We start from the raw sequence: 25774 nt of genomic DNA, 5'->3' as shown, positions 1-25774 counted from the left end.
AAAGAAGGTTAAGAAGGGAGAGATGAAGGATCGCAAAGGTCAGATTAAGTGTCCACATGAGTCCACATGGTCACGAATGGTATAGTGAGGGCCATGAGGATCAGAATAAGGGTCATGAGTATTGGAATAAAGGACACGAGGGTCAAAATAAGGGTCAGGAGGATCAGATTGAGGGTCAAAATAAGGATCATGAGGGTTGGAATAAAGGACATAAGGGTAAAAAAAGAGTCATAAGGGTCATGTGGGTCACGACAGTCAGATTAAGGATCTAAATCCCTCACGAGTGGTATAATCAAGGTCAGAATGAGACTCTGAGGGTCAGATTAAGGGTCACAAGGGCTAGTATAAGGATCATGGGGGTCATATGAGGGTCAAATGGGGGTTGGCGAGCGAAACGAGCAGGGGGCGTAGCCCCCTACTTAATTGTATAATCTCTCGTCCTTCCCAATAAATCACAAAAATACATCCATCAATTGAATAATAAAATAAATTAACGGAACGAAATAACGATTATTATCAAATGATATTAAAATAACGACTGAATAAATTACTTACATATTGAAACAAAAAAATTATTATTGAATAAAAGCTGATGGACACATGCAAAATGCTCAAGTCAGGAGAAAAAAAGCGAATATATGACATGAATAATTCATTCGTTGACTGAAATCTTCATGACTTCATTCAAACCAGAGAGTGTCTTTTTCGCATATTTACATTCATATCACTGTTTTTATGGAGCATTTTTTCTTATTCAGGAATTTTATGACGCAAGTAATTGCTCGGGGTTAATTGCTCTCCTTTTTCACACGCGTTCGGCAGGCTCTCATTGTCCAGGCAAATTGTTTTATTCTTTCGAAACAAACTGAATAATTTGAATCACAACTAGTTCGTGTTTTGTAATTCAATTGAGAAAATCATGGGGGAATGTGAATCTACTCATTCTGGGACATTTTTATCCCGGATTTTGGGCGTTGACGAGGTCAGTTAATTGTAGAATTTTGAGATTGGTGACAGTATACCGATGTCACAACTTAATGGAAAAATTATCATAGGTTTCAGTGGAGTAGCAAAATGAAATAAATCAATTCCAGGATAATTTTGATTATTGAAAATTTTGAAATCAACTGTCTCCCCGACTTTCAAAATAAACCAACGAATTAATAACAATGGAATAAAATAAATGCGAAAAATATTTCCCGGAATAAAAAATAAACTAATGAATGAGCAATGGAACAAAATAAATGAGAAAAGAGCGAAAATTCAGCGACTGAAAAAATATTGAAACCAAATAGTATGTTTGTAAAACGGAAACTACCATCGAAGCCTCCCCAATCGGGTATCATCACTCCCCTATGAAAAAAAAACGCACAACGTTCAATAAAATAAAAATAAGCGACAATTAATCGGGGATTTAATGGAAATTCTCTCGGGCGATTCAAAATCCCTCTCGAAACGGTAAAACTGCAACATGACGAGCCATAATTCTAGCTGATTAAATATGCATGGGATTTGGTGTGTTCGCGAGAGAGCTCTCTGATGCACGGGCGCACCTCTCACGATTTCGTGACGCTGCAATGTATGCTCACGACGCACATAACCGTAGCACATTGACACTCCCACTACAACGATGATTCTGAGCCCCCCCATATCTGCCCCTCCCCCACTGTTGATGATATGTGAGTGCTGTACAGTCTACCTAAAACAGTTGTTTATCCATTAAAATTCGAAAGTGAATCGACGAATTTGAAATACAATATTCGATTTTCATGGAGAGTAAAAAATAACGGGCATTTCATCGAGATGATGATGACATTTTGTCAATCCGGTACAATATTTTATTTATAAAATCAATAGAATATAGTTGCAATAAGAGTATTGAGAATTTTTGAGTAGAATTGCATATACACTGTTGGATAATGGTAAATATGGTAGCATTTCTCACGAGTTTTCGATTTAGAAGAAAAATCTTTGTGAAATTTCAAGTTTTAGATTGAATTCAAGGAAATTTATGAGTTTTCAGTGGCAGTGAGACGTAAATTTTCCATTTTTATTAAATTTTCAATAAAACATGAATATTCAGAAACAAAATGAATTTTCACTTTGTCCCTGAATTTCCCGGATTATTCAGAATTTTCACGGAGTAATTGAAACATGAAATCAAGTATTTTATATTTTCCATTACCGTATACCTTTCGATTTCTTACGGATTTCGCTTTTCCGGCAGCATATTAATTCCTAATGCTGCTTCCAGTTTTCCAGAGGTTCCGTCGCGGCCACCCATCCTTCTAGTGATCACGCTCAGCGCTGCTTAACTTCCCCAAAGCTAAGCCGGCCCACCACCGCCATGCACTCGCCGCGCAGGGCAATCAAGTATTTTATTGATTTTTGGATCATTCGACCAGAAAATCAATCGAATATTTGATTTCTTAATGATAAGATTTCAAGGAATTTTATCATGAAAAATTGATGATTTATACTTTATAGTTTAATTACTCCTTGATGATTGATAGAAACCATGAGGAATAATAATGTAAATTGGGAAATTCTTTCGAATTTCTAGTAATATTCGACATTTCATGCCCAAGGGTGACCCGAAATCGAAGTTAATGTTCGATTTTGATAACATTTCATTTTTTTCCCCGATAAACCCGAATTTTCATGATTTCTATAAATTTTTATAATAAAATTAATCTCAATTTTACAGTTTTCGTTGATTTTCTCGTAAAATTTCAAATTTTCAATGACAAAACCCTTCAAAATTTCAGTGCATATAAAAAATTTCTGCAGTTTGCCCCTAATTTCCGGTAAAATATGAATATTCGCATGAAGAAATGGAAGACAATCAAATTCTGTTACTTCAAACAAATTTAAGAAATTGAAATCCATGGGATCACGAAAGTACATAATGAATAAAACCCCAAGAAAGAAGAATGAATCAATTCCACACATAATAAACACAGCAAAATCACAAATTATACCACAAAGAATGTTATGCGTTTGAAGACTTCGAAAATACCTCATATTTCTTTAGTCACTAGCAGCACGCGACCCCTTCACCCGTCGCAATTAAGCATTAGGGGTCAGGCAGTTCCGATAAATCCGACACAACTTCGCGCAACGTTCTGCTTTCCGAGACAAGAATATTCCAGTCTGACACTGCAAGAAAAAATTTGCCACCCACCCCCTGAGACCCTCCTTCGATTTGCTTTTCATTCTCCCCTGAAATGATTCTCCTGCGCAAGTAGAAATGCAGAGGAGCCAGTGGTTTGTGCTCCAAGTGGTAATACCAATGCAAATTTTCGTTGTTAGCCCGATTGGAAACCGGATACAATCTTTCCTAAGTAGTTTCTTGGGCTCTCTCTGGAGGCAACTGGAACCAGACGCATTTTCATCCACGCACAACTGACCCACCCCCATAATACCCCCTCCCCCCCTCTCCCCCGAGCCCCGATGGACTCTGCTAGTTTCGAAGTTCGACGTTCTCATTCACCCTGGATGACGCATTTACGTTATACAGTTGAGCCCTCCTCTCCTGTTATTCACTGGAACAGAGGGGCGGAAGGGGGGACGGGCAGAGAGGTGAAGGAGGTGGGTATATTCACCGTTGGCTTTTCTCGAGAGTTGGTTCGTCTGTCGAGACCCTAATTAACCGTACGTCGCCTTGCGTGGCGGCTCTTCGAGTCTTGGGTATACGTCAGAGGCGCTGTGCTTGCCCGCGTTTCAAGCCAACACAGGACTCAACTTGTACGGACAGCTAACCCCCGCAAATCTTCAACACTGAGGACGTGAGAATATCCTGTATTATTCATCTTGTCGGGGTTGAGGGATATTACACGTGGTATTACACGGAGAGAAATTTTCTAGAAAAATTCTAGTACGAGTACTGGAAAAAATCACAATCCACCGGCTGTGAAAAATTCTAGTGCTGTTAAGATAAAATTTCTTGGTATTTCTGGTAAAATTTCTGGGGATTTCTGTGAAACTTTCACAGAAATACGGGGAAAAATTCACGTTTTCCCCAATAAAATTTCTAGTGCCGGCACTGGAATTTTTTTCCAGGCCGTCACTTGCGCCTCTTTTCCCGTGCTAGCACTAGAATTTTTCTAAAAAATTTCTCTCCGTGTCACACACTTGTCTGTGAGGAGATAAAAATCTGACGTTCAGTTTTTCGGCTGATATTTCACACTGTCAGAAAATTACTCCTGAAATTTTCTAGTTAAAAATCTTGATGTTTTAACAATCACTCATTCACACGAAATTTTCGTGTATTTTAATATTGAAAAATCAGTTGCGTTCTGGAGTATTCAATGAAATTGCAATTTTCAGGTCCACATGGTAATGAAAATTGTTTAATAATTTGGAAATTGAAGCAACTTTTTCCTGAATTTTTAATCCATTGAAAATTCAGGTGGATATGATGTTCAATTTCCGCAATGAATTTGAAAATTCTAGATGTCATCGATATATCAGTGATAATCTCATCTGGAAAATCCAATTTCCAATGAATTTTCAATTTGAATGAGAGATTCTATGAAGGATTCGATCTTAAAGTGAATTCAAATTCACAACATTGAGAATTCAAGTACAACTATTGCTTGATTTTCAAAAAATTTCTAGCAACGTTCAGGGACACTATTGGAAAAAAATTGAAATTGTATGGACAATCGACTGGTAATTTTCAGGAGAGTGACACTGAATGCCATTTAGGAGAACAAGTCACATACCTACATACAGACATGACCCTAAAAATGTAATTTCTTCACGTTTAATAACATTCCAGACGATTTGCAATCTAAATTATAAAATCGTAAAATCGGTCAAAAACAAAAGTTCCATTCGGAAACAAGAATCATGAAATTTGAGATTTCACTGAAAATTCCATGAAATTCCAAAAATTTTAGTAGCATTAAGACGATAGTTACTCGACGTATATAAATTTTTAACGAAACCATGAATATTCAGTGTAAAATTATACTGAATCTTCAATTAATTGAAAGATCAAGAATATATTCATCGGAATTTTAGTGATTTATATTCATTTTCAGGGAATAAATGAAGTGATATTATCAATTCGCATTAATTGTTTGTGAAATTCTGAATTTTTAATGATACAATTCCTTGAAATTTCAGTGGAACTAAATGGTGCTGACAATTTCCTCAATTCTGATTTTGACCAATGACAGCGCAGTATTCGGGATACCGTGACGCGTTTTAGACTGATAATTTCCCCGGCTGCAGGGAAATTATCAGTCTGATAATTTCCCTGTAACCTGTCAATTGTTTTCTACGAATTTGACAGATATTCCTCACATTTTGGTGAGATGTGTCCCGTAACCCCGAACACTGCACCCTGATCGGCCAAAATCAGAATTGAAAAAATTGTCCTCCGAATACCCCTCGACCTTCAAAATTCATCGGATATTTCCCTCAAGTTTTCCTGCATGTCAACGATCGGAATCAGTTTTGCAATAAAATTCCTCTCGTTGTTATGAAACAAAACATTCGGGAAATATCCAATAATTTTGAAGGTCTTGGGGTATTATAGCTGAAAATTTCCAAAAAGTTTATCAGAAAATTCAACGGAAAATTTTTTAAGTGATTTATTCCCAATTATTACCGACGGCGGTGGCTGTGTGGTTGGAGTGTGGGATTGGCATGCGGGAGACCCGGGTTCGATTCCCGGCCGGGGGGGCCAAAATTTGTGACACTCTAAATCTCACGGTTTCATTGTCGAGCGGGAGTCTCGCAAGAGACGACTGTACCTGGGCAGGTTTTTCCCTCACATGAGGTTTTCCCTTGTCCTTCGGCGAATGCGGTACAGGTGGTTGGGGGGTGGGAAGGGAACAAATCGTAAAGACTCTAAAGGGTATACGAGAAGAAAAAAATTTATTCTCAATTATTTGGTACTCGTAAATGTAAAATTCAGTGATTGTCCTCAATTTTCAGTGACATCATCGCTAATTTAAAATTTACCGAGAAAGAGTACACAAATAATCTCGGTGCAAAGTGAATTTTTTATTCTTCGTAAATCGTAAATATTAATCTATTTAACATTCATTTGAGGGAATATCAATCTCCAATGATGAAAAAGAGTATTCACTGTCTATTTGATGCGTTGATTTGACGAATTATGAAAAAAACATAATTATTTGACCCTCATTAAAGACACGGTACGTTTCTAGTGGCATTACCTGGGACATTGACGATAACGGCACTGACTTCCAGAGAAAAAAAATCAGTGATTATCAGGGCCATTCTAATTAGTGTCCAGTATTAACCAACAAATCACTGAAGAATAAATCATTGACACGTTCTGTTTCATGAAATTACAATTCTTCAAAATTCTCCAAAATATATCAAACCCCAATTGCCTTTTGCATTCTTTCACTCGCATTTCTTCGCAACCTCAGAGGCCCCCAAAAAATCGTCAAAATGATCGTTTCATTCGTTCAAAATCCCCCTCTCCTCATCAAAAAAATCGATCAATCGCTCATCCATTGAATGCAAATAACTCGTTAACCTTTAGTACACAATTCCACTTACAGTCTCAACTCTCGATTCCCCCGCAAGTGCATCCACTGGGCTTTTCCAACGAAATACCATCCTCTAACCTCCAGCCCACGTATACTCAACCTTACCCAGAATGTGTACATAGAACGTGTTGGAAGAAAGCCGTATTATGTGCAAACTGTTCAGTGTGCATGGTAAGCCGAGGGGTCGTGTCCACTGGCACGTACCACGGGGATCGAAAAAAAAAGTGAGTGAGACTCGTCGAAGGACCTGTAAATCCTTTTGAGCGCAGTAACTACACGATTTTCCAGGCAAGTGCAAAATCACTGGCCAGCATTTCTCTCTATCTCAGTCTCTCTTTTTCCCGCTTGCACCTATGTCTCCACTAGACTGAACAATTTATTTTATACTTGTGTAAAATCATGAAAGACACAGGACAACGAAACATAAATCAATGAAACGATACGAGATGAACAATTATTATCATCACTACACGGAGAGAAATGTTCAGTAAAAATTACGGAACTCATAAGTCACTCGCCGATTACGGAATCGACTTAGAAAATTGAAGTGACGGTATCGTAATTTTTTACAGGAGATTCGGATAAAAATTATTTATTCGTTTATTTATTAAAGTTATGGCTTCAGGTTGATGTGATTACACAAAATATTTAGTATTTGTTAATTATGAGTGAATTAAGTATATGCAAGTACATTGGCTATTTTTTCCCCCCTGCAATGCTTACTTGCTTTTTTGTAATGCTATTTTGGTACACTGAGAGAAAAAAATAATTTTATCAAGAGAATTTTATTAGAACCATCTATCATTTGATTGTTAATTTTCAAATAAACATGATTTCATAGTGAACACCAGTTGTCGCTTCTTGAGATACATTTGATTGGGAGAAATCGAACTTCTCTAGAATTGAAGTTTCTTTTATTTGTCGCAATAATGAGAGTATTTGATTTCTTTCTAGCACAAAGTTTGCTAACTTTAGAAATTCGTTGGTTTTACTCAAAAATCAAAATTATGCTTATGACTAAATACGTTGTTATCTCAATCAACACGATCATACGTTATTCCAAGTAAATTATAATTGAAGTGAGCTTTACGTATGTCGAATCAGGATGAATATTGATACGCGGAAAAAGCTTTGAGATTGTAGTAAGATGCCGTTGAGTTGAAAGAAGTTTATATTTCCTGACTAAAAAATCGCATTAGTTTATAATAACAGAATCACAGATTACGGCAATTCAACACAAACTTGGATAGCAGAAATTTCGTTCAATGTGATGTACGGAAAGCTTAATTTAAACATCGGCTTCATTCAAGAAAACAACATTCAATTCATTCCTCAATGTAATCATCTCCTAGGTACGAATTTTCGATCAATTCATGAAAGCTAAAATTTGCTCGACTGGAGATTATATTAAGTTTAAAAAAATAGAACTTTGCCATTTTTGTGGTGAATACGTGTGACTTGACGCCATGGACTGTTTTATTTGAATTAAGTAAGTGTATCTCAAGAAGAAATAATTGATATTCACCGTAAGATCTCATTTATTTTGAAATTTTGTTCAAGTATGTAATACCTGTTCCAAGAAAGAAATATCTGAAAAATAATTTTTTCTATTAGCCTAGTCGAACGTCAGAGCTTTCATTTAAGCCTCATTTGACCCTAACTTTGCAGACATTTTACAATGATTTTATTATTTCAACTTTGCAGATTTGAATTTGAATTTCAATATTGAACCGTTAAAAAACATTTTCTAAAGCTGATTAAAAAAATGAGAAAATTTACATTTGGTGGAAAATTGATGAAATAATTTAAAAAGTGAATTTTCTATAAATAATTTATAAACAATAAATCGTGCGTCATAAAATCATTTGTTCGCAATCGTTATTCATATTCCAAATTTTGTCTCGCCTTTCCGAACGTTTTAATAATTTCACTTATTTATAAACAACGAATGTTTCAAAAATACTAATTCTGTGTAAAATGTAGTTTGAATGACGCTGAACATTGATAAATTTAAATCTGCTGATTAAAAATGGTTGAATCTCCAGCGCCAAACTGCAAAAGATACTTTTATATCCTCAATTACCGCAGTGAATTCTGAAATCCTGAGCCGAGTGCAGTCACCCAACAAAAAAAGCGACTCCTTCCCTCCTTTTCCCCCAAAAAAATTGCAATTCAAAACTTCTCACATTCCCCCACACCCCCGCCCATTGAATAATTCAAAATCACCATTCCCCCTTATCATTCCCTTTGACCCCGAAGAAAGCTCTGAAGACCGCTTGACCACTCTCCCACAAATTCCTCCCGAAGAACCCGAAAAAAAAAACAAATTATCATCCACTAACATCTCAAAGATACCCTCCACTCAACATCAAGGCAACACATATGCGCATTATTCCCCGTGTACAGCTGGCTAAACATAGACAGCTACGGCTGTACCGTTCAAACGCACTACAGTTTCCATTGCCTCGGTTACAGACGTACTCATCGGGCCGGAAGTTTGTGATAAAACGATCCTTTGCTAGTTGGGTTAGTACGTGTGCAATGTAACGAAATAATACCCCGCTTGCATTTCTACTACCATTCAGAGGGATTCCCCTGCACCCCCACCCGCCCCCTCCCTTCCCCCTCACTCCCCTCGTATTCGTTCTCCTCATACACCTCTCTGTTACTCTTTCCGATGATACAAAACCGCTAGTTGCCGAAGCATCGGTTAATTAATAGCTGGAGCGTCAGAGAGATGCGAAAACGCTTTTGGGTTTGTGCTGGCTGACGCTCTCGGTATATACGTGTGTTTTGGGCAATCCCAGGGGGCGAGGGAAGAGCGGCGGGCGGGGGGGGGGCATAGAGAGGGTACTATAACCCAAACAGTATCCAACGATGCTCCGCTGGCTTAATCGCATTCAAACGCTTTCCTTTCTCTTCGTCGATCGCAATGCATCTAAACCCTCTCCCCCTGGTTTCACCGGTAAACACGTGTTTCTGTGATTTCGCGCGTTCCGATCCTTCTGTTGCCACTCGTCTATAGACATTATCGACTGTCCGTACTCATCGAAATTGTACCTTGTGCGGGAGTGGGGAGGGGAGAGGGAGGGAGGAACAGACGTGTGCAATGTTTCAGAGAAATGGGTACTGCAGCGAGAGGTTTTCGACTAACAATTGTTGTGTTTCTGGGGTATTCGGGGGGGCATCTCGGGGGTTAGGGAGGAATAGGGGGAGGATTATTGGGGATGCCGGAGGTGATCGGCGGGGAATTGAGGGAATGGCGGGGTTTTGGGGGGTTCTGAGGGATTTTTGGGGCGAAGGGAGGGAAAATTTGGCTTTTATGACGCGTTGGTGGAAATTGGTTGGAAATTTGTTTTGTCAAGAGAAATATATAATTCTGCCAATTGAATATGGTTCAGGTAAGAATTTATAGGGAGATTTTGCAGTGACGTTTTGGGATTGGTTTGTATGAAATCAATTTGATTGGATTTATATTTTAGGTTTTTTATGTAAATTATATTTTATTATAGTTGTATTTTTTTCTCAGTGTGGGGAGAGTTGGGCAGAAGTTTTCTGGGGAGAGATATTGAATTTGATTCAGGGGGAAATAAGAAATTTTCGTTTTTAGGGGAAATTTAATGGAATTCCATATTTTTTACCAGCAGAAAGACAAATTTTTTAATTTACTTGAATTTTCAATAACAACGTGGATGTTTAATACAAAATTACGCTGACTTGTGGATTGTTTGAAAATTCTGGAATGTATTTACAGAAATTGTCCTCGTTGGTAGTAATTGTCATGGAATAATTGAAGTCCGATTTACAATTTCCATTCATTTTTTCATCGAATTACGAATTTCAAAGGACGAAATTCTTTGAAATTTCAGTGGAAATGTCACTGGAAAAACAATTTCCGAGAAATATACCAGAAATTTTTCCATCGAGTGTCTTAAGTCTAAGTTGTGGTCAACGCAGATTTTTGAGAGAAAAAAAACTGCTGAACATCGTAAATATAATTTTTTGCTTTAAGAAAATAACATTTTCCGCTACATGAGGAGCAATTTTATTACATTGACAATTCCACTTAACTTTCACCCACACCTATCGAAGAATTTTTGTTATACATCCCTCCCTGTGTATAAATTCACGTTTAATTCATTCATAATTCATTCCGTTTTTTCCGCATATTTGTTTTTCCCAAATGCTCTTTCCAGTTTTTCCGAACAGTGTTTCTTTCCCGAGGTCTTCCCGCGCGGATGGATGGGTATCCATCTAGTGACCACGCTCAGCGCTCGTTTAAAATATGATGGAGATGGAATATAGTCAGAAGAATTATATTTTTCTCTCAGTGCACGTTCAAAATATTTTTTTCATGATATAAATATTAAATCACGTGTAAATGTTACACACTTTGTGAGAGAAAAAACCATTTTACCATTTTTCCCCTAAACAGAACAATTTCATTGCATTTCCATGTCCCCTTAATTTTCACCCACATCTCTAGAACAATTTTCATCATCCACTCCTCTTCGTGCATAAGTTCACGTTTGAAATAGTTTTTTCACGGTATAAATATTAAATCACGTGTAAATGTTACGTACCACTGGATCCCAGAACCCTCGTCTGAACGATAAAAAACTATCATCTGTTTATAACTTTACAACTTTTTTTTTTCTCGTCCAGTATTTTTGTTTTGTTGAGTTTACGCTTATTTACCATTTGAAAGGGGTAGAGAAAAAAAATCATCCGCCTATTATTATCGCGAGGGCTGTTTGAAACCTTCGGGTGATGAGGGGTGACGTTGGGAGGGAATTGTTGGAGGGGAAGAGGGTGAACACACGGTCAGTCGTGGTGGAGTTTAAAACCGTGGATAATCCGAGGACGCTGGAAGGGAAACACTCGACCAGACAAGTGTCATGCTCTTGTCATCGATGCGTATACCCAGCTCTGTCTCATCACTCTTTATCCCGTGGGTTTCATGCGCTACGGTACTACCCATACGCTATCAGTGGCCGTTGAATAAATATTCCATTTTCTTTTTTATTTCGATGAAATCCCTTTTTTTCAAAACGCGATAGGTGCATGATTTTTGTACCCTTCAATTTGATTTTTTTACTGCTGTGACTGACATAAATATACTCTTTGATATTTACATTCATGAAGAGATAAATTCCTGCGGATTCTGGAGAGGGAATGATACACTGTTTAAAAAAAAATTATGAAATTTTACATTTAATTGAAAAATTCAATGAAATTCCAAATTATTGGGCAGCGGGAAGACAAGAGTTCTCATACTTATTTTAATCATCAGTTAAACACGAGAATTCCGTGCCAAATTACCTGGGATTTTCAATTAATTCAAAGTTCAAGAATATATTGACTATTTTCTCTGACGTCTATTAATTCTCATGAATCAATTGAGTTTTCATTCAATAACACAAGATTATTTACAGTATTTACATTATTTTACTTAAAAAAATCAGTACATAAACAAATTAACGAATTATATTTTTTATTTTTAGTAAACTCTCACTTTGTCCCTTTGTTACTCTCCAATGGTAAATATTGTAACGTTTTATTTTCAATTTTTCATGCGCTCAGAAAAAGTTGGTAAAAAAGGAATGTCGACCGGAAGTAGTCTGTTGGCTTAACCATCTTTTTATTCAACAGTACATGCATTTATTTACCGTTAATTACATGAAAAAACAGATTTATAAAAAAGTTAAAGTTTTATATCTGGAATTTTTTTATAAACTTTAATACTGTAAATTTATGTATAATGTTTCGATAACAATATCTTTAGTTTTTTTTTCTCCAAACAGGAGCATTTAATATTATATTTTTTGCGTTAAAAAGGAATTTTCAAGAAAGAAAAAAATATATATCAGTAGCGAAGTGGTAAAACGATACAAGTCAATTTTGACTATTGACCAATTTTCAATGAATATCTCGAAATCTAAGGGAGCTAGCAAAATTTTTGTTGTAACCTTTTTTGTAGAGCCAATTGAGAGCTACAACAAATGAAATTACGAAAATTTCGCAGTCTCCCTTAGATTCGGAAATATTCCTCAAACACTCAATTGGGAGATAAGTCGACTTAAATCGTTTTACCACTTCGCTACTGATATATTAATTCTATTTTGTTTAAAAAAACGCTTAAATAATGACACCAACCGGAAGTTGAAAGCGCATTGATCTGGGGCGGCTGAAAGTATTATTCGGGAAATTGAGGCGACAAGAGTGTGTACAGTCGCTTGCTCAACGGGCTTTCACCGACTCAGGCCTACTGGTGGCCTCTCACTCCCCCTCTTCCCTCCTCTCCCCTCGGCAAGGTCGTTGCTCATCCTCCGGTGGGTACTCCAAGGTCAGTGAACTGGAGGCCTCCACGACTTTGACAATTCGTCGTGGAAACAGCTGTTATTCCGCTTTTTTATGATTTCGCATTTCCTATGCGTGGATTTCACTTCCGGTTTGGACGAGCATCGAAGTCTCCCGTATTTTCTTGTTTGTTTTGTAGTCATTTGTTATTTGCCGAAATTAACAGTTTCCGTTGATTTTTTCCTAAAATTTTGAATTTTCAATGACGGAATTTCTTGGGTTTTCAATGGAATTTTAATGCATTTCAAAATTCCGAGAAATATACCGGAAATTGCAGCGAAAATTGTCGACAGTATCTGACGAGCCAATGAGCAATCTAATTAATGTGACAGTTAGGGGAAAAGAGAATCAAAATTCAAGATTTTACTAAATATTCCATGAGATTTCATTTTTTTGGGCAGCAGGAGACCAAAATTTTCAATAAAAATATGGATATCCAGCACCAATGTTGGATTTTTAATTAATTCCAAAAGCTTCACCATATTTATTCGAATTTTCCCAATTTCTATTAATTTTTTTACATAATAAAACTGAAATCTTCAGCTGCTAATTATTTTTATATAAAATTTTGTGATATTGTCCTTTCATGGAAGAATTTTCGGAGTTGATGACTAATAATTCACAAAAATCGATTAGCACATAAATTTGAATTGCAAAGGCGAGTTCCACAAAACTTGACATTAATCAAGTCAGATCGTTATTACTCCCGAAATATTAATTCCCAAGTTCACATTTGGCTCAACCTGATGGTCCTTCGGCCCACATCCGCAAATACACTCCAAATATATCGTATTGATGACTCACACGTGCGAGCATATTCTCGCAAAAAAAACTTCGTCACATTAATCCGTGAAAGTCGAACACGTCGTTGAGTTTAATAAAAACGTATAGCCACTTCCAGGTCAGTCAGGCTGGTATATCGAGTCGTGCGGAAGGATGAGAGTGTCCCCGAAAAATTACACACCGTCTTTACGGGATTACTCTTGCGAGTGAAATCTATCCGCAAATACTGCCCTCGAAAACGTGTTTGGATTTGTTGAATAATTATTTGTCAATTTCCGACCTCAAATTTCTAATAGAGTGGTTTATCGTGGGGAAATTGGGTGAGATTATTTAGACATTAAATTTCACTCTGAAGTAATGAAGCGGTGAGGGGGGAATTGAATTTTATTGAAAGTAAAAAAACTCTTACGCAATTGTTATTCGTGATGATGAGTTTTTGGATTAAAACAACGAAATTGCTATTTTAATGGAATACACAATTGTCACATTAATTGAATTGTACAGTTGTCCATTAGTAGTGCCAATTGAATAAGGAAAACGCTGCGAATGTTTAGAATATTCCGCATTCGTTCACGCGAGAAATAATAGAAACTTGCGAATTATTCTATTCCAGTGTCATTTCGTCAGTCCTTTCCTTTATTTTTTCCCTGTGCAGAGACGAATCACACAGATCTCAGGATTCTCGCTGGATAATTGAATTTACAAAGAATTCATGAACAATTGACGGCGGAAAAGAAAAAAATTCTGTGCTCTTCGCAGGAAAAACGCGCAATTTTCCTCATCTCATGGATTTTTTCAGTGGAAATTCTGATGACATTCTGAATTTTTCCCATTGTATTTTATCCATGTGACACCGCAATCAGTTTATTATTTTCAGCATTTATTTATACTGTTAAAAATGTTGGGGAATAGTTTTACTGAAATCTCACGATATTTTATCATTGAAAATTAAAAATTCCATCAATTTTCATAGAATAATTCCATCAATTATTATATGAAAATGAATAGAAATTTGGGAAATTCAAATGAATACTTGGAATTTCACAAATTTTCAGTGAAATCTAAAATTTAATCATTTTTTTCTTCGTCAAACGAATTCAATGTCCCTCTCCTGAAAAATACTTGTTAACTGTCCATGAAATTCCAATTTTATTCCAACAATATGTCACCTATTATTAAGCCTTCATTCACTAATAATTCCTTAGTTGTATTTCATGACATTCGTCAAATTATCAAGACGCCAATATGTAAATCATTCACTCTGCCTCAATTTATATAATTAAAAAAAAATTCTTCCCTCCTTTTTAAAATTAATTTTATTATCCAATTAACACCAGAATAATTATTCACAATGAATTTAATCTCAGCATCGCTCTAAAACATCCGAAATGTGAATAAAATTTCATTCACATTCCCGATTAAATTTCCATTCCCACAAATCGAAATAAAACTCCCACTCCAATACTCCAATTGCAACTGAAAAAAAATATTCTCAAATTAGCCGGGAGGTTAATCCCGAAATTTGCAAAGGACCGTCGTTGGCAGCTGCTGATGCTCGCCCGAGGGATGATTATTCAAAACAATTATTCCTGACTACAAAAAAGCACGGTAAAAAACGAAACAATAAATGAAAAATAAATTACAAAAACCCAGTGCCCCAGCACAATCGAATGATACATAAAATGTTTTAATCGTGCTCGCAGCAGAATGAATTATTTCAACTCGTCTACCCTGTGCCCAATGCACTTGTTTATAAAATAAAACATGGTTTGAAGGCAAAAAGCGGGCAGTTCTCGAGTACCGCGAGTGGAAATAAAAAGAGGGTACGAAGAAGGGGCGGAAGTGAGTGGAAATTGTTTTTTTTTGCGGATAAATAAACGTAAAAATCAGTGGGGCGGAGCATCCCCAAATCCGATACACACTCGATCAGACTCATCGGCGCGTGATTGCAGAGATTTTTTTTTATTTTCATTTTATATTTCGTGTTTAACCTTTTTCAAGCCGTTTTTTTACGTACAAATCGTTTTGAACAATTATTTTCGTTCGCGTAAACAAAGCGCGAAATTCTTGAAAGCGGGGGAATACTCGAAATGTTGACGGTGCAGATACTGATTTTTATTTTTTCGTTTCATTTTCTTTTGTTTTTGACTGTTTTGGGGAAGCCTCGAGCTCCTGCCAGACCGCACTGCCCTGTCAATCAACGCATGCTGGATTTTCCGGTGCTTATCCAAGCCCATTGATTAACCGTTGTCTGGTGCGATGCCTGCCCTCCGGGTGCCTCGGGTTTATTAGCAGGAAAGCAAGTTTACTGTTAGGAAAAAAATGAAATTCCATGGACAGTTGACTACTAATTTTCAGGACAGTGACACGGAATGCAATTTAGGGGAAAAAAATCGTGAAATTCAAGGTTTCACTGAAGATTCAGTAAAATTCCTGAATTTTAAGCAGCATAAAGACGAGAATTTCTTAATTTATTTGAATTTCTAATCTAATATGAATATTCAGTTCCAAACTACATTGAATTTTCAGTGTAATCTGAAATTTCATGATTTTTTCCTCCTAAATCGCATTCAGCGTCACTGTCCTGAAAATTCCCGAATACTTTGACCGGAATTTTCAGGTTTTGAGGTTGAAAATTCCAGTAAATATATTCTGGAATTTTCAGGTTTTCTCTTTATTTTCAGGGAAAAATGGAACTAAAATTTACAATTCTCTTTGATTTTTCCACAAAATTTTAAATTTTCAATTACTAAATTCCTTCAAATTTCTGTGATAATTGAATTCGATAAAAATATCCAAAATGTGAAAAAAAAGTTGAAAGAAGTACCAGTTTAAGTTTACTGTAAAAGTTTTCCCAAATTTCAGACAAAAATTTTTAACAGTGTATTTGGGATTTTAATTGATTATGAAAATGGGAAAATGTGGGGGGGTTATTTTGGGTAGTTTCTGAACGATTTTTCGTTCGTTCGATGTTTCATTTTGGCGGATGGGACATTTTATGGGGAATTACTGGTAGTTGAATTTGACGGTAGTGCATTTTCAATCGTCATTTTCACACGGAGAGAAAAAGTTTAATGGATAATACTTCGTGTTGGGGGATTTTGTTTCGTTGAGCACAGAACTGGCTTTTTTGGGAGCAAAAAATCATGAAATTTCTGAATGACTCTAAATTTTCAAATGATTCAAAATTCAAGAAGACATTCACGTGAATTTTCCTGATTTCAATGAGCTTCCATGGAATATTTAACTAAAATTTACTGTCTCCATCGATTTTTTCATGAAATTGTGAATTTTCAATTATGAAATTGCTTAAAATTTTGCTGAAGTGGCGGTGCTATATTTTATTGCTTAAAATACAGTACCGTCACTTCATAAATATTCATAAAAAATGATAATTCAAGTTATATTCTCAATGGTAGTTTCAAAATGTCACCTCTCTGCAGCAATTTACCTTCTCCGGCATAAATATTATGAGTAAATATTACCAACTACATTATAAAAATAAAATACTATGAATACTTTTTATAAAGTGAAAATAATAATCACGAATGAAATGACCTATTTCAGCAAGCGGAGAAAGCTCCGTCTCTTCCACATTTCTTCCCTTAATCCAAAATAAAAAACGCACACAGTATCACCGTCATAGTAAAAACACCCAGACCAGAATTTCCCTCCGCAATCCCCCGAGTTCTTCAATAATTTTTCCCCAGCTTTATCTCCACATGCAAATTAAACCTCCAACATCTCCCCAAAAACTCCGCACCATTCGTCTCCCCGAAATATAAAAATTCCCTCCCCTCCCCTGACCTCAATCCCTCCCCTCCCCCAAATTCATATTCCCCATTGAAGATCCCCCTTCCCCTTCCCGCCACTCGTTACCGATCTCCGCTCGCCGCAGAGTCGGCGTCTACCGGTTTTCACCTCAACTAAAGAAGATTACTTTCCAACTCTATATGCCCGAGAACCGATAAAACAGTACCGCAACCCCCTCGTTCATCCTCCATTCCCTCCTGCCCCGCCCCCCGTTCATAAGTAACCCCAGGGAGCCAAGAGCGAACCTGACGAGGAAGCATAACCAGTGACGAGAGAGGGTCTGAGCCCGGTTTTGCCGGTGATGTGCGGCGAGAGAGAGAGAGGGGGGTCGGAATGGCAGAGCCAAAACTTTGCAACGCTCGTAAACGGGGCACAGTGCAGCTCCGGTACCGGGGTTTTACGGCTCAATTCGGTGTGTTGTGCGGCGGGGGGGAGGGGGGGCCCTTAAAGGACGTGGTAATTAAACGCGTCGGGCCGTAATATGAGCCTGTCGTATATCCTTCTTTGTCACTTGGCTTTATTTCCAGAGGGTTTTAAACCTCATACCAAAGCCCCCCCCCCTTTCTACCCTCCCGCTCCCAGCTGCACCACTATCCAACCCCATTTGACGTCTGGACCAGGCTCCAGTGACATTCGTCGCCGTTGCGATTAAACGATAAAGTTATATCACCTTTTCCCTCTCTTCCAGTCTGTTTTCGAGAATATTTTTCATTGTTTCGAAAATACACTGGTGAAAAAATTGAAATTTCGGGGGGAGACGGCGAAATGGAAATTTTGTTGAGGAGGAATTTTTGGGAGAGAGACATTGAAGACGATTTGAGGGGGCAAAATCGGAAAATTTCAGATTTCACTGATTATTTTTCTCACTCAGATTTCAGCCAATCAGAGCGCAGTATTTGAGGCTGTCAAACAGTTTTATTTCCGAAATTTCTAAAAAAATTCCGACGGAAATTCACTAGTCGCTTTTCAAATGTTTCTCATCTATCAACGCATTTCAGGTTTGATATTCCGTGGGAGAGATAAACAAAAAAGTGGGTTGTAAATGTATGGCTGTGTAAATGTATCCGGATGCTGTTCACTACACTCTGCTTGGCCGAAATCCGAGTGGAAAAATAATCCGTCAAATACCACTCGTGCTTCAAAATTAATCGGATATTTTCCTCAAGCTTCCCTGTCTAGTAACGACTGTCAAATTTTGCAGAAATTTTAAACCTGCAAAATTTGACACAATTGTTCCTAGGCAACGAAGCTATCGGAAAATATCCGATAATTTTGAAGCACTTGTAGTATTACTACTGAATATTCTATGAAATTACAAATTTTGGAATAGCATTGAATTCCTCAAACTATTTGAGTTTTTGGTGAAATCATGAGTATTCAGTGCCGAATTACAATGAATTTTCAATTAATTGGAAATTCACGAATATTTTTACCGAAGTTTTCCTGACTTGCTGATTTTCAGGAAATAATTGAACTGAAACTCACAGTTCTCATTGATTTTTCCTTGAAATTCTGAATTTTCAATAACGTAATTACTTGAAATTTCAGTGGAACTCAAATATGATTAAAATTTCCATTTTGTTTATAAGTGAGTAGATTCATGAATTAGTAATATGCTTCTGAATGGATTAAAGTCTGATTTTAATAGGGGAGATTTGGGAGAAATGGACATTAGACTTGAAAAAAAAACTACTCTGAAACACTTTCCCGAAATCCTCTCTTCCAGTCTATTTTGGAGAATATTTTTTATTTTTTCGAGAATACATTGTTAGAAACAAATTGAAATTTCATTGACAATTGACTAGGAATTTTTGGGAGAGCGCCATTGAACGCGATTTAAGGAGCTAAAATCACGGAATTTTAGTTTTCACTGGAAATTCAATGAATATAATTTCTCAAGTTATTCACTGAGAGAAAAATATGATTCTTCTGACTATATTCCATCACCATCGAACTATAGTCAAAAAGTCCTCAACAATTTTGCATGGGTTACGGTAACTATGGCCGGAAAAGTGATTACTACAGTGGAATGTAGTCATTGCAACTATTTTATAGTTCTACTCACGACAGATTTGTCGTGGTTACTTTTGAACTTTGGTTAGTTTAACTGTATTTTGATTTGCACAAATTACGCTTGTGAAGGTACTATAATGTTATGTGTCGCATACAAAAAAAGATCGTATCGTTCACCAAAACTGCCTCAACTGTTTTCTTATTGTAAATCGAACTTCAGATTTCTCTCTCAGTGTTTCAATTTTCGGTGTCGAATTACGATGCATTTTCAATTAATTCATAATTTTCCAATAAATTCATCAGAGTTTTCCTAATTTCTACTCAATTTCAGGGAATAGTTGAACAGAAATTCACAATTCTTATCAATTTTTCCCTGAAATTCTGAATTTTCAGTGACGAAATTCCTTACGATTTCAGTGGAATTAAAATGCGTTAAAAATTACCAAATTGTTCATAAGTGAGGAGCCACACGGAGGGAATATAAAATGAAAAATTGCAATGCAAACATAGTAATCGAGGAGCATACCGAAACCCCTTTTTTACTCGTACCAAATTAATTTTTATTTTTATTGTACCACTTTCTACTATACCGACTCGCAATTATTACTCTGTTCAACAGTAAATTGCCAGCGTGCCGAGTGTAGTCCTTGATTACTTATTACTTGATTACTATAGTCCCCTAGCAAAAAATAATGTTACATTTCTTAATGAATTAGTAATACCCTTCCAAATGGATTAAATTCTAATTTTATTAGACGAGTTTTGGGAGTAAATGGCCACTTTAGACTTGAAAAAAAACTACTCTTGACACTCTCCCCAAATCCCCTATCCCCTGCCTCCCTATCCAACCCAATTGACGTCTGGACCAGGCTCCAGTGACATTCGTCGCCGTTGCGATTAAACGATAAAGTTATATCACCTTTTCCCTCTCTCTCCCACTCTCATATTCCCTCACTTTTTTTTTTCATAACAAAACCCGAGAGAAAAAGTTATCGATAATATCACAGGGTGCAATATTTCTTTTCAAGTCGGTACTGATGCGCGTTTTCTCAGTATTTTTTTCTCTCGCACAAAGTCTGAAGTAGTGCAGGTACTTGACAAGTCAGACGGGGTGACTTTTAAATGTGAGAATTTCAACTTTATCGGAAAAAATATATACATTTTTCTGGGGCTGGAAAAATGAGGAGAGAGATTGAAAAGGTGGGGTTTTGGCCAACGTCAGTTGTCGACTGGTTCACCTGTATTGAAGGGGTGCGAAGAGGGAGAGGGGGAGAGCCGGAGGGGGAGGGAGAGGTGGAATAGTTGGGGAGATTGGATTTAGGAAAGTGGTTGAGGCACATGCAGCACAGAGAGTGGGACTTTCTGGTGCCTTTTTCCGCTGCAGATTCAACTGATTACCTTCTTCTCTGATGGATTCCATCCGGTTGCACGTACGTACGTTCTTTATCTCGAGGGGGGAGGGGAGGGGAGAATAAAAATTGTTTGGTTTTTATTTTTGTTCTGGTGACGCTTTTCTAAAGGGGTTTTGGCTGGGACGGTGCGGCGAGGGCGCGGAGGAGAAGGAGGAGGGGTCGTGCGGTTTATGGGCATTTTGGATAAACGGCGGGAGTTGGCTTTGCGGACATTACGTATATATAAAGGTGATTCGAGGGCTCGTTCAAACTTCTATGTTGAGATATCTCTTGTGCCACCTGAGACTTCGATAAATGAGGGCATAAAAAAAGTTATCGAAATGCTGGGGGTTTATGTTTAGTTTTTATGGGGGATTTTATTTTCCGGGGGGGATGATGATTTATTTCGGTAATTTGATGAGTCATTTGATTTTGATTTATACTGAGAGAAAAAATTTGCTCCGCTGAAAAACTATGTGTTCCACGTGAGAATATTTGAAAAATTCTAGTGCTGGTACTAAAAAAAAATCGTAATACACTGGCTATGAAAAATTTTAGTACTGTTAAGATAAAATTACTGGGGATTTCTGTAAAAATTTCATCCAAAAACGGAAAAAATTCACGTGCTACTCATTAGAATTTCCTGTGCCAGCACTGGAATCTTTCCCTGGCCGTCACTTTACGCTCGCTTTTCCGTGCTAGACCTAAAATTTTTCTAGAGAATTTCTCCCGGTGTACCCAAAAGAAATATAAATGTCTCACGAGAACAATTACTCCTACGAGAATTATCATGTTTTGATAGAATTGTTCTTTGTTGTCTACAACTAAATTGATTCAGCACGACAAAACATCTCCTCAGGAGAACATATGGGAGGGTGGGGCAAAACGGCCCCCCTTCAATTGTCAATAACATGTGAATGACATTGTGAAAATTCCCAGTTTCAACTTCAATTTGAAGATAATTTTTCATTCTTCAAAACGAGCTCTAACTCATCCCAATCGGATTATTGAATCGGAAAATATTGACGATTGAGGGGGGGCCGTTTTGCCCCATCCTCCCCTATAATTTTTTGGCAGAACTAATTTTTTCTCATGTTGTTTTATAAAAGTTCTTTATAAACGAGAAAAATGGTTTATTTGAATTAATTAAAATTGATTTACCTTGAGGTTTTAAATTATTTTTCATTAATTTATTTGCTTCATCGAATTCATAGAGCAACAAAACAAATACAAAAACAAATACTTCCACTTCTTTTCGAATGATCAAAACAAACATCCTTCCATCAAATTTTTTAATTCAGTTTTCAACCATTAAATGCAAGACAATCTGTTTTACATTAAAAAAATATACCACTGCAGCACTTTGATTCATTTTCTTTCTATAATTAAAACAATTCAAGATGAAAATTGACAATAATTCACTGGAAGACAAAATACCCCTGAGAAATTATTTTCCAGATGAAATGGCTTGAACTTTGAATTCTTCTCAATTTAAATTTGAAATTGCAACTGGCATGGAGCCTCCGTTCCGTTGTATTCACCAGATATTTTTTTTTCTCTCCACCCTCTCTTTCTCTCTCTAGTTTTTGTACGCGAGAAGTGGGGTGCACTACTCTCCCCCATGCGGGGGCACATCCATACTCGCTGAGGCACGCCAGGGGCCACGTCAGGAACTTGATAAAAGTTAGACGGCTCGGAATTAAATTTTCCAGGTATTCCGGACGATTGAATTAGTTTTGGATTATCTGCTCGAGGGCTATATCAATTCGCTGTTGCCAACCTCTGTGATTCACTCCCCCACCCTCTCCGCACTCTTTTTTTACCGTTGATTTTTTTTTTATACTCGCCCATCGTTAATAGAATCTGTCGGCAACTGTTTTCATTTCTGGTTTGCTTTTACTTCTTTTTTCTTGTTCTTCGTTTCCCGAACATTTGTAAAAGAGAAAAATTAATCTACACAACTCAGCAACGTCTTTATTCCCGTGCACAGGAGGATTTTTCGCGTTGAAACAATTTCAAGATCACTCGATAATCCCCCAAAAATCCCCAATTACGTGAAAAATCTCAAAACTTTCCTCCCACTGGCGAAATTTTCCCCAAAAACCCCCCAATCTGTATCGCACGACCTTCCTGAACCCTAATCTTACCCCCTAGAATCTTAAAAATATTCCCCACTCCACCTAAATCCCAATCAATTCCCCCATCCAACATGGGCCAAATCACGCAGAGTTCCCAACAAGAGAACAAATGACAACTCATACCCGATATAAGAGCACTCCACCTCTCACGTTGACCAAAAAGAGGAGAACGACGGAGGAAATCCCTCGTCCTCGCATCCCTGAAACTCCTCTCCGGGACCTCATCAAGTATTAAGAACCCAGGGAGGTTGAATGGCGCTTCCAGCAATGAAAATCTCGCTCGATAGAAATAAGGGAGAGCTCATCATGTTTTTTTGCCACTAAATTTCTTCTTCAAGTAGTAAAACTCTTTATTCCCTTGACTACTTAAACCCCCTCGCCACCTCTCTCTACTGGCAGAAGCATCGGTAGATTTTTTTTTTCCATTCGCCGGAGGGAGTGAGAGACTTCATTTCCTCTTCACGAAGATATTCTCGAGCAGCTCCTTGGTGATGACTCGATGCGGTCGTGTTGGGCTCTCCGTTGGACGCTGATACAGTCTACTATTGATGGCATACAATTTTGGACTCAATTCACATCTGACATTGAACCACCAGTCGCACACGAATACAGCCTGACTGAATTGTGTGCCGTTGGGGCATAAGAATGTCGCCTGTCTTCCGTCAATATCACAGTAATGCCAGCCTTGACAGCGGGTCTCAACGTCGGCGAAGAAACCGGGGTACTCTTGATCGTCGCAGTAGAAATTTGTGTAGGGCACTCTACCCAGGACCGGGTAATCTGTACCCGGTCGACCTGAAATCGAGAAACAGAATTTATTATTTTCATTTATTTTTATTTACACGATCTATGCGCGCGCTGATCTATTCATTTGTTGAAATGAAGAAATGGAATTCATTGAATTTTATTTTCTCATGAATACCTTATAAATATTGATAATGAATCAAAGAGAATTCGACTAATGATTGAAGTGAATAGCGAAGTAGAGTAAAAGAACCTATAAAGAATTTTTCATTTTCGATTAATTATCTTCAATTTTTTTAAATAATCGGTCTCCATAAAAGGACAGAATTTATTAATTTCACCGATGATATATATATATATATATATATATATACATGTGAAATATAATATATATGACGTGAAAAAAAAATTTACCACTGAAGAATTTGAAATTATGTCACTAAAGAATTTGAAAATGCCGCGTGTTTTTTTTTGTCAATAACTTCATGTCATATACTGACCAATCAGAATTAAAGATTAGCGGTCAGGCAGTTTCGAGATATTTCGATGTAAAACAACTTCACGTTTCTTTCATCTTTAGTAAAATATTTATTTAAGGCCCGGGTGTACTATCTTTCGAACGTTATCTCGATGTTTTTTTTCATCTTTCGTCATCTGAAAATGGCCGATGGCTACATACCACTGTTTTGAAAATTGAGATACCTAGCTGTCATTTCCCATGAGGAGTTAGTGTTTTGTTCTCCACCAAGGAAAATGACAGCTAATAGATAATTTGCCACAGCGAATCAGATATTTGTAATTTCCACTTTTTCAACTCATTCTGAATCTCAATTAAAAACGCTTCTTGAAAAAGTTCAGGATTTTTTCTATTTTTTTTATCATTCTATCATCAGAGTTCATTCAACACTGAGAAATATTTATGTAAATTTACTTGCCACAAGTAAATGTACATAAATATTTTCATAAGACATGTTAATGCCAAGTAAATTTTCTTGCACTTAGTAAATATGCTTGTCAAAAGCAATTTTTTTTTAGTGAAGTGCACATGTAGCATAAGTATCTCATAATTTAACATAATTGTAATATTACGAGATGGACCACCTGGGAATGACTGTCCACCACGTGGGAATGCCTAGCCTGAAGAAATATCCTCCTAAAAAATAGATTGTTCTACCAAGATAATTCCTTGGCAAAAGTAACAGTTTGTCTCAATGTACGACATTTTCAACCCTCGACTCATTTAATTCTGACCCCCCAATCTCACCAAATAATGCAACCTCTCCCGAACATCTCAACTCCACGATAAATTTTACTTTATTTATTTTCGTCTATAGCGAACAGGCAATTATGACGGAGGAACGAAGGAAAAAAAGGAAACCAACTCTTATTTCCTTCATCCAAAACACCCCCTTTGATGTTGAGCATGAAAAATACTGCATTACTCCTTTCACCATTGGCACATCGTTGAAGTCGTTATAGTACCTCCGTAAAAGGTGCACTCCAGAGTAAGAATAGAGAGATCTCCAGGCGAATGGAAAATAACGGACAAAAAAATGATAAGAAAAGGTGGAGAGAGGTTGAATGAGTGCGAAGGTATGGGCTGGCAGGGGGTGGGAGAGGTGAAGTAGACTCGGAGGTAAACAGACGGCGCGAGGAGGGGGAGAGGGAACGTGGAAATCGAGCGCTAATTTATGAACGTTTACTCATTTATTCCGGCTCGGGGGCTACGCTCGGATAGACTCAGAGGGTAGAAACGATATTCAGACGGACCTGAGATCATCCCCAGGCATTTTTAACCCTCCCCTTCTCCTCTCTCCCATTTTTTTATTTTATCATCCCGCGGCGGGATGTACCGGCGTTTCATCAGACGTTGTGAGTCTCACGGAATTGGGGGAATAGAAGAAGAAGAATACGAGAGTGGATTAACAAAGAAATGATGAGAAAGAAAAGATTTCATTTTTTGGGGTGGATCGGCAATTTCTAGGAATTGATTCTG

The 25774-nt window shown here is 37.2% G+C and overlaps 2 protein-coding genes across 3 annotated transcripts in view; one reads left to right on the top strand and one right to left on the bottom strand.

The window, feature by feature from the left end:
- The window catches only part of LOC107048795 (tudor domain-containing protein 1), a 172986-nt gene that overhangs the window by 88677 nt on the left and 58535 nt on the right, over positions 1-25774 (top strand). The gene's annotated exons all lie outside the window — the stretch shown is intronic.
- LOC107048798 overlaps positions 22174-25774 on the bottom strand; it is a 49836-nt gene continuing 46235 nt past the window's right edge. The window contains exon 3 of the mRNA XM_015272203.1: positions 22174-23829. Within this exon, the coding sequence (XP_015127689.1) occupies positions 23483-23829 (347 nt within the window). The 3' untranslated portion in view covers positions 22174-23482. The remainder of the gene's footprint in view (positions 23830-25774) is intronic.

The sequence above is a fragment of the Diachasma alloeum genome, unplaced genomic scaffold (assembly GCF_001412515.2).
Source record: "Diachasma alloeum isolate Michigan unplaced genomic scaffold, Dall2.0 Dall_scaffold_00197, whole genome shotgun sequence".
Lineage (NCBI taxonomy): Eukaryota > Metazoa > Arthropoda > Insecta > Hymenoptera > Braconidae > Diachasma > Diachasma alloeum.
The sequence above is the reverse complement of the archived record's forward strand: the minus strand, read 5'-3'. Positions and strand labels throughout refer to the sequence as shown.